The sequence below is a fragment of the Etheostoma cragini genome, chromosome 16 (genome assembly GCF_013103735.1).
Source record: "Etheostoma cragini isolate CJK2018 chromosome 16, CSU_Ecrag_1.0, whole genome shotgun sequence".
NCBI classification, from domain to species: Eukaryota; Metazoa; Chordata; class Actinopteri; order Perciformes; family Percidae; genus Etheostoma; species Etheostoma cragini.
In genome coordinates, this window is record NC_048422.1 from 3,354,131 (window position 1) to 3,366,520 (window position 12,390).

The window sequence follows — 12,390 nt, forward strand, 5'->3', positions numbered from 1 at the left end:
ATTTAGTTACTGTCAACTAGCCAAAATGTGTTCTGTGTACTAGATTAGATAATATTTAACTCATCCCACAGGTGGGAAATTCCCTCATTACAGCAACAGCTTCCTACAGTAATAAGCAAAAAAAAAAAAAACACAGGCAAACAACAGGCAATGAGCAAAAGGTTTTGAGTCATTGTAAAGTGACATTAAATAAAAAGGTATTGTAAAGTGCGGTTACCATAGTTGAAAAAGAAAATATTACAGTGTGAGTGACGTTAAGATCAAATTAAATATGCAATTAAATAATACAGCAAGAGTAAGTAACCATAACATAAATGCTATTGAACTGTGACTATAAATAATATTGAAAAGTAAGTAAGTAAACTTATAATGGAAGAAATAAATATGGATAATAAAGATGTACAGAGAGTGTGTGAAGGACTTGGAAAAACAGGAACAGAAAGTACAACATTCAAATGTAGTGCAGGTGTTGTAGAGTGTGACGGCGGCCGGTGTACGCGGGTATGAAACATTGTTCCTTTTTACTAACAGGACCTACGTCGTCTTTGTTGTAGAAACCGTCTAGTGAATCCCAGCTGTGTCTGGAACCTGGAGCCTGCACTTCTGCTCTGTCATTGTTTACACTGTTTTCAACATCTCCTCAGGCTCCCTCTCCTTCTCTCTCAGATGAATCCATTCTTGTGTCCCCCCCCCACCCCCCACCCCCGCGTGCAGCTTAATTGATCCGACTGCCTTTGCACGTCCGGCTGATTAATTGCATCTCTGCCAGCGTTTCAGGTTTGAGATGAGACAGAGAGAGAGAGAGTGAGGGCGTCTTGATGAACAGGAGTCTGGAATCACAGCGTGGCGAGACAATAGAGAAAGTTACGGCAGTAAATGGAGTTCAGGAACTCCATTATCAGTGTGATTACAGCTCTGTATGATAAACTGTCTCAGAATGGAGGCGGCAGTGACAGGCGCTCCTTTTCTTTTCTAACTTTGTCTGCAGTGTTGATGCCATTAGACGCTGAAGAGATTAACTTCTAATTTCCACGGGCTGCAGATCCGCAGCAATTCCGCACACGACAGGATGCGGGACAGGAAGTCGAGCACAGAAACAAAATAAAACATCTGGTTGATTTTCAAAATAAAATAGACCATGCTCATGGCGGATCATATTGCTCTGCACTACACCGTGAAACACAGCACAGAGATATTTCTTCTCCACTCCTCTGGATGGAAACAAACTGTTGGTTTTGTGGTTCCGTTCTACGTGAATTCCCAAGATCTCGTTGGTCCTCGAGACTTCAGCTGTCAGTTATTCCGTTCTACAACAAATCCGGACCTGGTAGGTGTTGACGGCGCACGGAGCCGATACAACCGGTGGAAATTAGATGTAAGAAGTCCAACACCCAAATAACAAATTAACTTTGTTCTGAAGTTGATTTTGAAAAAGACAAGTTTTTATGCAGTTAACACTAACTGTGTACAGTGTGGTTCAAACTTCTTTGTCAATACTTTTTCAAAGGCAACTTGAGGGGTAAGGACCAGGCAATCTGATCCTATTGAAATGAAGTTCTCCCTTTTGAAAAATAATTTCACTTTACGAAATGGCATCACCTAAAAGAAGTCTTTAATATCAAACAAATAAATGAGGAGATTTGTGCTAAAGTGTTCCGTTAAGGGAGCATCACACCAGAAATTGGATTATTTACATTAATACAACATTTCTGCTATTATGCAAACAGATGGATGGATGGATGGTCATGGCAACCAGCCACTATCATTACGTCCCCGGCCCGGGGACACATCCCCGGTCAGCCCCATGCCAGCTAGCAGCCAGCCCGGTCAGCACTTAACTCCAGTGTCAAGGACACTAACGGCAGTTTACTGAATCGCTGGGAAACAGACCCAGACACCTGAGTCAGAACAGTGGCCATTTGTAATGTTAGCGTTACCAGTACACCCCCCTTAACTTTCAGCCATCTTTACAGGCAAAATTCACCAGACAAAACCAGGATAAGGCACTAACAGGACTAGTACTAATAGTAACTTAAAGATGTGGTAGCATTGGATCTGGACGGGAAGGATAACTCTGGGAGTTGTAAGGGGGTGTGGCAATTCTGCCTTCTCACTCCGCAACAAAAGTTTGTGGATCTGGAGCGATTTTGGTTTCATATTGCATATAGTTACAGCCCTACAGAGAACTAATCAAAAATACATCAGTGTTTGGGTTTAGGGAAAGGATAGACCCAGAAATGCAGAGACAGCAAGCAGTGGTGAGCTTGAGGATTTAATAAAACTAAAGTGTGATGCAACCAAAGGAGTCCTGAAGACAGCAGGCAAAATTAGTTCCAAAATCTACAGGAAGGCAAAAGAACATGAATCCCAAAACCTGGAACACCGAGACCAAAGGGGGTAGACTCCGTGCACGAACACCCAATGCAATACAATGCTCTGACAACACAGAGACTTAATACACAAGGTAACGAGGGTAAAACAAGGGACAGGTGAAACACATCAGTGTGGGAAAGACAAGGCGGGGAAACAGAAGGCAGGAAGTAAAACAAAGCATGGCATGGGAGAAAACAGACTACAACATAAAACAGGAAACTGAAACGTAAAACACAACTATGACAATCAGGAGACTTCCTGATGACTGTGCACCGTTCAGTTAAAAACAGACAGTTTACAAGATATGCTTCCTTTTAATCATGTTGATTCAGTATGCTGTTCGGTTTGACTGTCAGCCAGTTTGAGCAAACATTATGAAACACTTTTCTCTCAGTATCAGTCTGAGTCAATGTGGCTCACCTTTCAAAAGTGAGCTACTTGTTAAATTAATGTGGGCTATTTCAATAAGCTGGATACATGGTTTAACGTCATTAGCATATCAAGTGTGTGCTTTGGCCACAGCAGAACCAAAACAAAATTTAATTCCACAAAAGAACCAAGCAGGCCTGCCTTATGGCAACGACCCAAATTGTCTTTAATACTGGCATTTTTTAATGTTAAGATTAATTAAGATTCCTTTGTTAATACCACAAGCGGAAATCCCAATTTCCACTCTGGACTACTGCAATGCCCTCTATGTTGGTCTGAATCAGACCTCCATCTCACGTCTTCAACTTGTTCGAAATGCTGCTGCTCGCTTTTTAACAAATACACCTAGACGTGCACACATCACTCCCGTTCTCTACACCCTGCATTGGCTCCCGGTGCGTTTTAGAATAGATTTTAAGATTTTATTGTTTGTTTTTAAAGCTTTAAATGGTCTTGCCCCAGAGTATTTGTCGGAAATTTTAACTGTGCTGGAACACAACCGGTCATTGCGGTCTTTAAATCAGTTGGTTTTAGAAGTCCCAAGGTCCAGGTATAAACGGTGGGGTGATCAGGGTTTTGCAGTTGCAGCCCCGAGACTCTGGAACAAGTTACCCCCTGATATGCGTACTGTTACAGATGTCACTCTTTTTAGGTCGAAACAGTCTGGCTTTTAATACGTAGCAGTGGTGTGACATTTTTATTCTTTTGTTTCTTTGTAACCTTTTCTGATTTTACTGTTTTCTATGTTTACTCTTTCTGTTGTATGTTTTTACTCATTTTGTTAAGCACTTTGGATACCTGCTGGTTGTTGTAAAGTGCTATATAAATACATTTTGATTGATTTGATTTGATTGGTATTACACACAGGCCTGAATTACACACACATGCACTAAATGGAGAGATTGCAGGGTCAGAGTGAGGGGGCTGGCCATGGAAGGCACCCCGAGCGGTTGGGGGTTTGTGCCTTGCTCAAGAGAACCTTGGCAGTGCCTAGGAGGGGAACTGGCACCTCTCTAGCTACCAGTCCACCACCATACTTTGGTCCATATGGGGACTTGAATCAGCGACCCTCCGGTTTCCAACCCATGTCCCTACAGAATGAGCTACTGCCACCCCAGTTAGTCAGTTAGCTTGCTAGCTCGAAGTTTGTTGAGTTTGAGAACGACAACACAGAGAGGAAGGCGAGGGACAGATACGCGCCAAATGTTGGGTAATCCTCCTGGAAATGTAGTTGCAAAACCAAACCATAACAAGGGGATGTTAATGGATAATCCCAGACTGTCAAAGTTTAGTAAAATTGATTAAAACACCCTCCTGTTTTTACCTCTTCATGAGTTTCTCCTAATGTCAGCAATTGATTTTTAATTGGTCAATGATGGTATTGAATGGATCCTTACTTTTACTTGTGAAGAGTGTTTCATGGAACAATCTATCTTACTTTTGGGCAATCTGATAAAGAAACTTTGAAAAAGGGTCAGATTTGACCCAAGACCAGCAGTAGGGTGAACCTGGCAAGATCTATGAGCAATACAGATTCACAGCTGTCCTGTTTTTCTACAGTGTGTTCAAAATAAACAATGAAATTGCAACAAAAAAACATGTGAGTTCTGTTCTTGGTTTCAAACAACATAATGAATTGTATGAAGAATTTTTTATTCTTCAATCCAATAGGAATATAAATAAATTTGGGAAAGATATAAACTTTTTATCTACTGATTACAAATTATGGATTATACAATGATACCCGGACCCAATGGATTACAGTTTTGTTCACATAGTGTACAGACCTAGGCAAGTTGCCTGAAAAAGTGTACAGTCGTGGTCAGAAGTTTTGAGAATGACACAAGGATTGGTTTTCACAAAATTGTCTCATTCCGTGTTTGTAGATATTTTTGTCAGATGTTACCTACGGTATGTTGAAGCATAATCACAAGCATTTTCATAAGTGCCAAAGGCAATCACATTCATTTTATGCAAAGAATCAATATTTGCAGTGTTGATCCGTCGTTTTCAAAACCTCTGCAATTCGCCCTGGCATGCTGTCAATTAACTTCTAGGCCACATCCTGACTGATGGCAGTCCATTCTTGCGTAATAAATTCTCAAAGTTTGACCACAAGTTCTCAATGAGATTAAGGTCTAGGGAGTTTCCTGGTCATGGACCCAAAATGTTCCAAAAGGTGCTCCATCATGCTGGAAAGGGCATTGTTTGTCTATAAACTGTTTTTGGATGGTTGGGAGAAGTTGCTCTCGAAGGATGTTGTGTTACCATTCTTTATTCGTGGCTGTGTTTTTAGGCCAAACTGTTAGTCTGCCCACTCCTATGGCTGTGAGGCTGTGAAGCCACTGCACACGTGAATGGTCTCAGGATGCTTTACTGTTGGCATGAAACAGGACTGACGGTAGTGCTGAGCTTGTCATCTCTGGACAAGCTTCTTTCTAGATGCCACAAACAATCGGAAAGGAGATTCATCAGAGAAAAAGCCTTTGCCCCACTCTTCAGCAGTCAAATCCCTGTACCTTTTACAGAATAGTTATCTGACCCTTGAGAGGCGTGGCTTCTTTGCTGTCCTTCTTGACACCAGGGCATCCTCCAAAAGTCTTAGCTTCACTGTGCGTGCAGATGTACTTACACCTGCCTGCTGCCATTCCTGAGAAAGCTCTGCACGGGTGGTGCCCCAATTCCACAGCTGAATCAACTTTAAGTGACGGTCCTGGCCTTTGCTGGACTTTCTTGGACGCCCTGAAGCCTTCTTCACAACAACTGAACCTCTCTCTCTTTGAAGTTCTTGATGATCCAATAAATGGTTGATTTAGGTGCAATCTTACTACCAGCAATATCTTTGGCCGTGAAGCCCTTTTGTGCAAATCAATGAACGCAGCACATGTTTCTTTGCAGGTAACCATAGTTAACAGAGGAAGAATGATTGTCTTTTAAAGCTTCCAGTCTGTTATTCTAACTCAACCACCATAACAGAGTGATCTAAAGCCTGGCCCTCATCAACCCTCTTGCCTGTGTTAACGAGATAATCACTGACCTGATGTCAGCTGGTCCTTTAGTGGCAGGGCTTAAATCCAGTGGAAATGTTTAACATTAAGTTCATTTTAATTGAAAGGAGGGACTTTGCAATTAGTTGCAATTCATCTGATAACTGTACAAAACATTCTCAAGTACATGCAAATTGATATCATAAAAATTGAGAAAGCAGACTTTGTAAAAAATGTACATTTGTGTCATTCTCAAAACTTCTGATCACAACTGTTATCATTTACTCATTCCACTTTCCTAAATACAGGTGCTGGAGGCTTAAATGGTAGAGCAGTTGTCTACCAATCGGAAGGGCAGTGGTTCAATCCCCCTGCAGTTCCATCTCAAAATGTCCTTTGTCAAGACACTGAACCCTAAAATCACTCTTGAGGCTGTGCCATCAGTGTGTGAATGTTTATCTGGTGAGCAGCTGGCACTTTGTGTGGCCGCCTCAACCCCCAGTGAATGGTGTTAATGGTGCCTGTGTTGTGAACGCACTTTGATACCCAAAGATATTTAAATACTTGAACCTGTTTAACCGGCTGACCTTTGGTTTCAAGGGTTTGAAACATCTCTGTGTTTCACCTGCTCCGACAGCACAGGGAGAAAATTGTGACCAAGATGTTTACTGTCTGATAGTAGTCAAACAGTGCACCTGTATTAGACAAATGGGCTACTAAGGCCGTCTAGTCGGCATACCTAAAAACAGGCATTCCTTTTCGGTTGCAAGATATGTTGTTGGTGTAGGAAGAGAAGACAACTGGGGATAAAAGAACCTCAGCCTTTGGTCTTAGCCAACTGGACGAGTATGGTCTTGCTGCCACCTTTCTTGAGAGGTTTGTAACTTACAGCTCTTTCCATGCTTTCTGGACCCTGAGAGGAAACTACGACATGACAGCAACAGGAAACAAATGAAATAACATGAACCAAGTAAATAAAACAAAACACAATAATCAATGAATAATATACCAACATGAAACAAAAACCCACAGTACCAAAACAGAGAAATACATACAACCACAACAATTTGTTTAGTAGGAATAACAATGTACTCACAGAATGAGATGTAGGGGGTTACTACATTAGTAGTCAGTGAATTCAATTCAATTTTATTCATAGTATCAATTCATAACGAGTTATCTCAAGACACTTTACAGATTACAGAGTAGGTCTAGACCACAATGTAGAATTTACCCAACAGTTCTAGTAGTTCTCTCCAGAGCCAACAACAGTGCGACAGTGGTGAGGAAACACTCCGTTTTAGGAAGAAATCTCGGACAGACCCAGAATCTTGGTAGGCGGTGTCTGACGGGCTGGTAAGGGGTATAATGGATGCCAGCGATGGCTCCAGGTGAACGTGGCTCAGCTCCAACAGATGGTCCAGCAGTAGTAGGCGAGCCGGTTTCATTTTTCAACACGCTTTGTTTGTATTTTTTATCTGAGTTGAGCGCAATGTGATGTTGAGGCTTTGAGCGGGGGAGCAAAGAGGAAGAACATCTCAAGGACCAAGGAGCGGACAATTCTCACCACCCCACATGCTTTGGTCTGTGGTATGCCTTTCCCGGTGTGTCAGTTTGGACTAAGATTTGTTCTGAAATGGTGCTAAAACATAATGGGGCTGTTTAATTTTCCTTTGCAGTTGAGCAAGAGCTTCACCTTGTCTTTGACTTTGGTCTTTCCCAGCACACTGACAACACTCCACTTGAAAACAAATAGCTGCTCAAAGTTTAAATGGAAGGTGGAATTCCAACCTCTTTCAACAGGTTTGTTGGAATTGGACGAAATTCAACGAAAACAAGGAGTACATGTTTGAATAAAGCAGCCACGGTGGTATCAGCTGAGCTGAGGGACTATAAAAGGACATTTAGCAGCACTTGTGGAACTATTCGTTCCAACAGAGAGTCCATCATGAGGTGTTATGTGTTTCTGCTCTTTGTGGCTTTGGCCAACGCCAAGGTCTACACGCGCTGTGAATGGGCCCGAGTGCTGAAGGCTTATAAGATGGACGGCTACGGCGGCATAAGCCTGGCCAACTGTGAGTATGAGCCTGTCTGTCCGCAGATACTGTATCTGGTGCAGAAAGTATTACTCATTTACATGCATCTTTATTAAGATACAACATAACCATTGCTTTCCAATCATTTTGATACAGTAAGGAAATACATTTGCAGACTCTTGCTTAAATAATCGATTAACGGGGTGGTGATGGCGCAGTGGATATTACACATGCCTTTGGTGTGGAAGACCCGGGTTCGATTCTCACTGCAATACATCAACGATGTGTCCCTGAGCGAGACACTTGACCCCCTAGTCATCCCATAAGCATGTGGCCTATGACAAAAACAGTAATTGTAAGTCACTTTGGATAAAAGTGTCAGCTAAATGATATGTAATGTAAACTTGCAATTAGCTTTTTTGTACGTGTTAAAGCTCGTGCCAAGTTAGCTAGCTGCTGCCAGTAGCTTCATATTTAGCATCAAGAAATAAAAGTTGTGTCCATATTTTTACTCGCTCACCACCATGCAATAATGATAATGTTGACAAAAATTGAGTTCATAGTCGTTGTGAGGGATGACACAACTCTAGCTTTAGTTTCATTTTTTAGGGCATTTTTTTATGCCTTTTTTGAGAGGAGAGCTTAAACATTAAAGGGGAGTGAGAGGGGGGATGATAGGTAAGAAAGGGCCGCAGGTTGGAATTTACCGCTGCAGCAAGGACTGAGCCTCTGTACATGGGGCGCAAGATCTACTTGGTTAGCTTCCCTGGCGGACCCAAGCTTTAGTCTGAGTTAATAGATTGTTTTTGGCAGATTTTAAAGATACAGGTAGGTCTTACAAAACTAAATTTCTGTCATATTTAATGAAACTGTCCCTTTTGAACACTAACCTGTTAATTGAGTGTAAAAGTTTTACTTGAGCTTGGAAGAATATAGATTACATAGATTTTATTTTAAGGTCCCATCTCATTAAAAACATCTTGGCTTTCAAACAAGGAAAGTTGGTCAAGGCCACACCCCTACCCTCCACCTTACCCCACCCACCTTCTCCTCAGAAGCTACAGACTCAGAAATGGCACATTGTAAGGAAAGCTGATTGTGGGACTGGCTCTAGAGGCTGGAATTCTGCACCAAGACTGAATTTGGGGAAAGAGTCTTCAGGTACAGTATTAGGGGACCACTAAGGTCTAAATAACAGGGACTTCTTTTATTTAGACCTTATGTGGACATATGTGGGTTTCACTGTCCAATGTTGAGCTTTAAGGGGGTCTGGTCTGTTACCTTTGCAGGGGTTTGTCTGAGCAGGCACGAGTCAAGTTACAACACCGCAGCAATCAACAAAAACAGAGACGGATCCACTGACTACGGCATCTTCCAGATCAACAGCCGCTGGTGGTGTAACGACGGCCGCACCCGTACATCGAACGCATGCAACATTAATTGCAGCGGTCAGTGACAGACAACCACACCTAAAACCTTAATATATTATAGAGGGATATTTTCCTCCTATTCTCATAGTTGTTTATGTTCATGTCGCCACCCCTTTTTTTACAATGGTTAACGCCATGCATGGTAGCCAGCCGTTATTGGGTGTGCAAGGGTGTAAATTCCACTAGGATAAGTTAAGTATGTAGACTTCACTTTTTACTACACTGCTTCCCCATCATTTAAGGGGAGTTTGTTGTCTATCTCCAGTGAAGGATTTGGGTTGATAGCTGAATGAGTGGCAAATTGTAAAGTGCTTTTGAGAGGGCTGTTGTTCACTCACTGTGTAGCACATGCTGTACTTCCACATTATTGTCCACTTTTTAAATTACTATTCAAATCCAGATTTTATGTTTTTACAGAGCTTCTGACCAACAACGTCAGAGTGGCGATCAATTGTGCCAAGCGCGTCGTTATGGATCCCAACGGTATCGGAGCCTGGTAAGATCTGATGATGATGTTATGTTGTGTGTTCTCAAACCTTCACATGTGGAGAGATGGGTCCCTCTGTCTGGTTTCAGGGTAGCCTGGCTCAATCACTGCCGGGGCCGCGACCTGACGTCCTTCGTGGCAGATTGTGGCCTTTAATCAATGGAAGCAGGATATTCTCCCATCTTCAGCTGCATAGGAAGGAGTCATTTCTATTTGTATGTTTGATTTGACAGGAGTAAACCACAGTTACTGAAGCTACAGAAGTTTCTTTTAAAACAACACAATTCAAAACGGTACTTGAATGTATTTAGTACCTACTTATACATGATGTAACTACTTTCTGTTTTGAGAGATCAGAGTTGAATTGTTATTAAAGCAAGTAATCAGACAATAAAAAGCAAAAACAAACTTCATGCATCAGTTATATTCTGTTCACCAGTTCCTCATCATCTTGCCAATTTGCAAAGGGCCCAAAAAGTTGTTGTTGTTGTTTTTAAGTACAATTGTAGGACTTTTATTTCTATATTTTGACACGGCACCGCTCTGTAGTTCTCAGCAAGATTTCAAGGTTCATAATGTTAAACTCTTTTAAGTGTTGGCTATAATTTTGGGAATTGAACTTTCACACAAACAGAGCGCAACAAGGTGGCTTAATTATAGAAGCCTTGCATTGATCACATTAGAGCAGGTGGAGCAGCGAATCTCCTTGCTAAGGCCAACAAAAGCTGTTGGGGCGTGGTCAACACAGAAAATTTAAGGCCGGGGAAAAATTTGTGTGGATAATCTCCTAAATTCCTTTCATATAATGTGCATTCATGTTTAGCATACCAATTTAATTTAACAGATTCAACAATATATTCATGCTTTTTTCCAAACTTCATTTTCCTGGGTTATAGAACTCATGTAAAGTATTGTCCTAGCGGCCTTTTAGTCAGTGTGGCTGTATGTGTTACTCAGTATAGTGTAGTATGTAGTAACGTACAGGTGTCAACAGACAGCAGTAGCTATATTGAATGTTAGACAAGTCTCATTTAGTGACAGCAGAGAATTACGGCTCTGGTGCTCGCGACGGACTTTTTAACAACAAAACGAAAAGAGTTTTAAAGTATGCGGAGGATAAAATCTCAGGTGAAAAAGCTGCGAGACATTGACCCCAGGAGGATCTGAGACTGAAATAAAAAAGTTAGCCTGGAGCTAGAAACTAAGCTAGCTAGCTGGAGGTGGGAGAAAAAGAGATAGCCAGAAGTGGGAGGAAACAAGGTTTCCTGGAGCTAGAAACTAAGCTAGCTAGCTAGAGGTGGGGGGGAAAAGAGTTAGCTTGGAGCTAGAAACGAAGCTACCTAGCTGAAGGTGGGAGGAAAAGAGTTAGCCTGGAAGTGGGAGGAAACAAGGTAGCCTGGAGCTAGAAAGTAAGCTAGCTAGCTGGAGGTGGGGGGAAAAGAGTTAGCTTAGAGCTAGAACTGAAGCTAGCTAGCTACCGTCTGTAACAGTTAATCAGATTCTGGTGTACTGTATGCTCTTATTGTAATCTACCAGCAGTACTGTAGTACCTGTATTTGAAATAAATACCCAGTATATTTACAGGGTTCAAACTGACACAGTGGTGTTGTTTGATTATTTCGGACCCAAATTGCTCTCTCGTCCTTCTGGTTGGTGTTGTACGGTGATATTTTTGCAAATGTTTCTTAAAATTGAATTGAACGCTTTATTTAAAACAATTATACCTATTAAACAGATAAAGGCCTTCCTCTAATAAAAAGCCCGCTTAAAATAAAAGCGGGGTACCTTCTGCGGTGCCCATACTGACTCCTTTCAGTAATATCATTATTAATAATGATATTACTGAAAGTAGTCAGTCTGGGCTGTTAAGTGTAACTTAAAAGTAGTCAGTCTGGGCTGTTAAGTGTAACTTTGTTTTTGTTTTTAACCTGCATTGTAACTCTATTGGGGAAATTAATTTCAATTCATTATGGAAAGGATCTTAACAGAGATATACATTTAAAAAAAAAAAACTCTTTAAGACCTTTGTGTTTAACCTTACACAGCTCTGAAATGGCTAACGCTAAACTCACCGGACTCCCTTTAAAAAAAAAAAAAAAAAACAACTTATACAGTGAGGAAAATAAGTATTTGAACACCCTGCTATGTTGCAAGTTCTCCCACTCATGGAGGGGTCTCGAATTGTCATCGTAGGTGCATGTCCACTGTGAGAGACATAATCTAAAAAAAATCCAGGAATCACAATGTATGATTTTTTAACTATTTATTTGTGTGATACAGCTGCAAATAAGTATTTAAACATCTGTCTATCAGCTACAATTCTGACCCTCAAAGACCTGTTAGTCTGCCTTCAAAATGTCCACCTCCACTCCATTTATAATCCTAAATTAGATGCACCTGTTTGAGGTCATTAGCTGCATAAAGACACTTGTCCACTCCGTACAATCAGTAAGAATCCAACTAGTAACATGGCCAAGATCAAACAGCTGTCCAAAGACTCTAGAGACAAACTTGTACACCTCCACAAGGCAGCTTGGTGAAAAAAAGTCCACTGATGGAGCAATCATTAGAAAATGGAAGAAGCTAAACATGACTGTCAATCTCCCTCGGACTGCGGCTCCATGCAAGATTTCACCTTGTGGGGTCTC

At 41.4% G+C, this 12,390-nt stretch overlaps 1 protein-coding gene across 1 annotated transcript; it reads left to right on the plus strand.

Moving 5' to 3' along the window:
• Positions 1 to 7,545: 7,545 nt before the first annotated feature.
• Positions 7,546 to 10,013, plus strand: LOC117959830 (lysozyme C-like). The gene is made up of 4 exons (XM_034897162.1): positions 7,546 to 7,864; positions 9,115 to 9,273; positions 9,673 to 9,751; positions 9,832 to 10,013. The coding sequence occupies exons 1-4, from the start codon at positions 7,561 to 7,563 to the stop codon at positions 9,896 to 9,898; spliced, it is 609 nt and encodes a 202-aa protein (XP_034753053.1). The 5' UTR covers positions 7,546 to 7,560; the 3' UTR covers positions 9,899 to 10,013.
• Positions 10,014 to 12,390: the final 2,377 nt, after the last annotated feature.

Coding starts and splice junctions, on each gene's coding strand:
- LOC117959830 (XM_034897162.1), top strand. CDS start 7,561: ATGGAAGGTGGAATTCCAACCTCTTTCAACAGGTTTGTTGGAATTGGA. Junction 9,274..9,672: donor ATGCAACATTAATTGCAGCG/GTCAGTGACAGA, acceptor ATGTTTTTACAG/AGCTTCTGACCAACAACGTC. Junction 9,752..9,831: donor CCCAACGGTATCGGAGCCTG/GTAAGATCTGAT, acceptor GTCTGGTTTCAG/GGTAGCCTGGCTCAATCACT.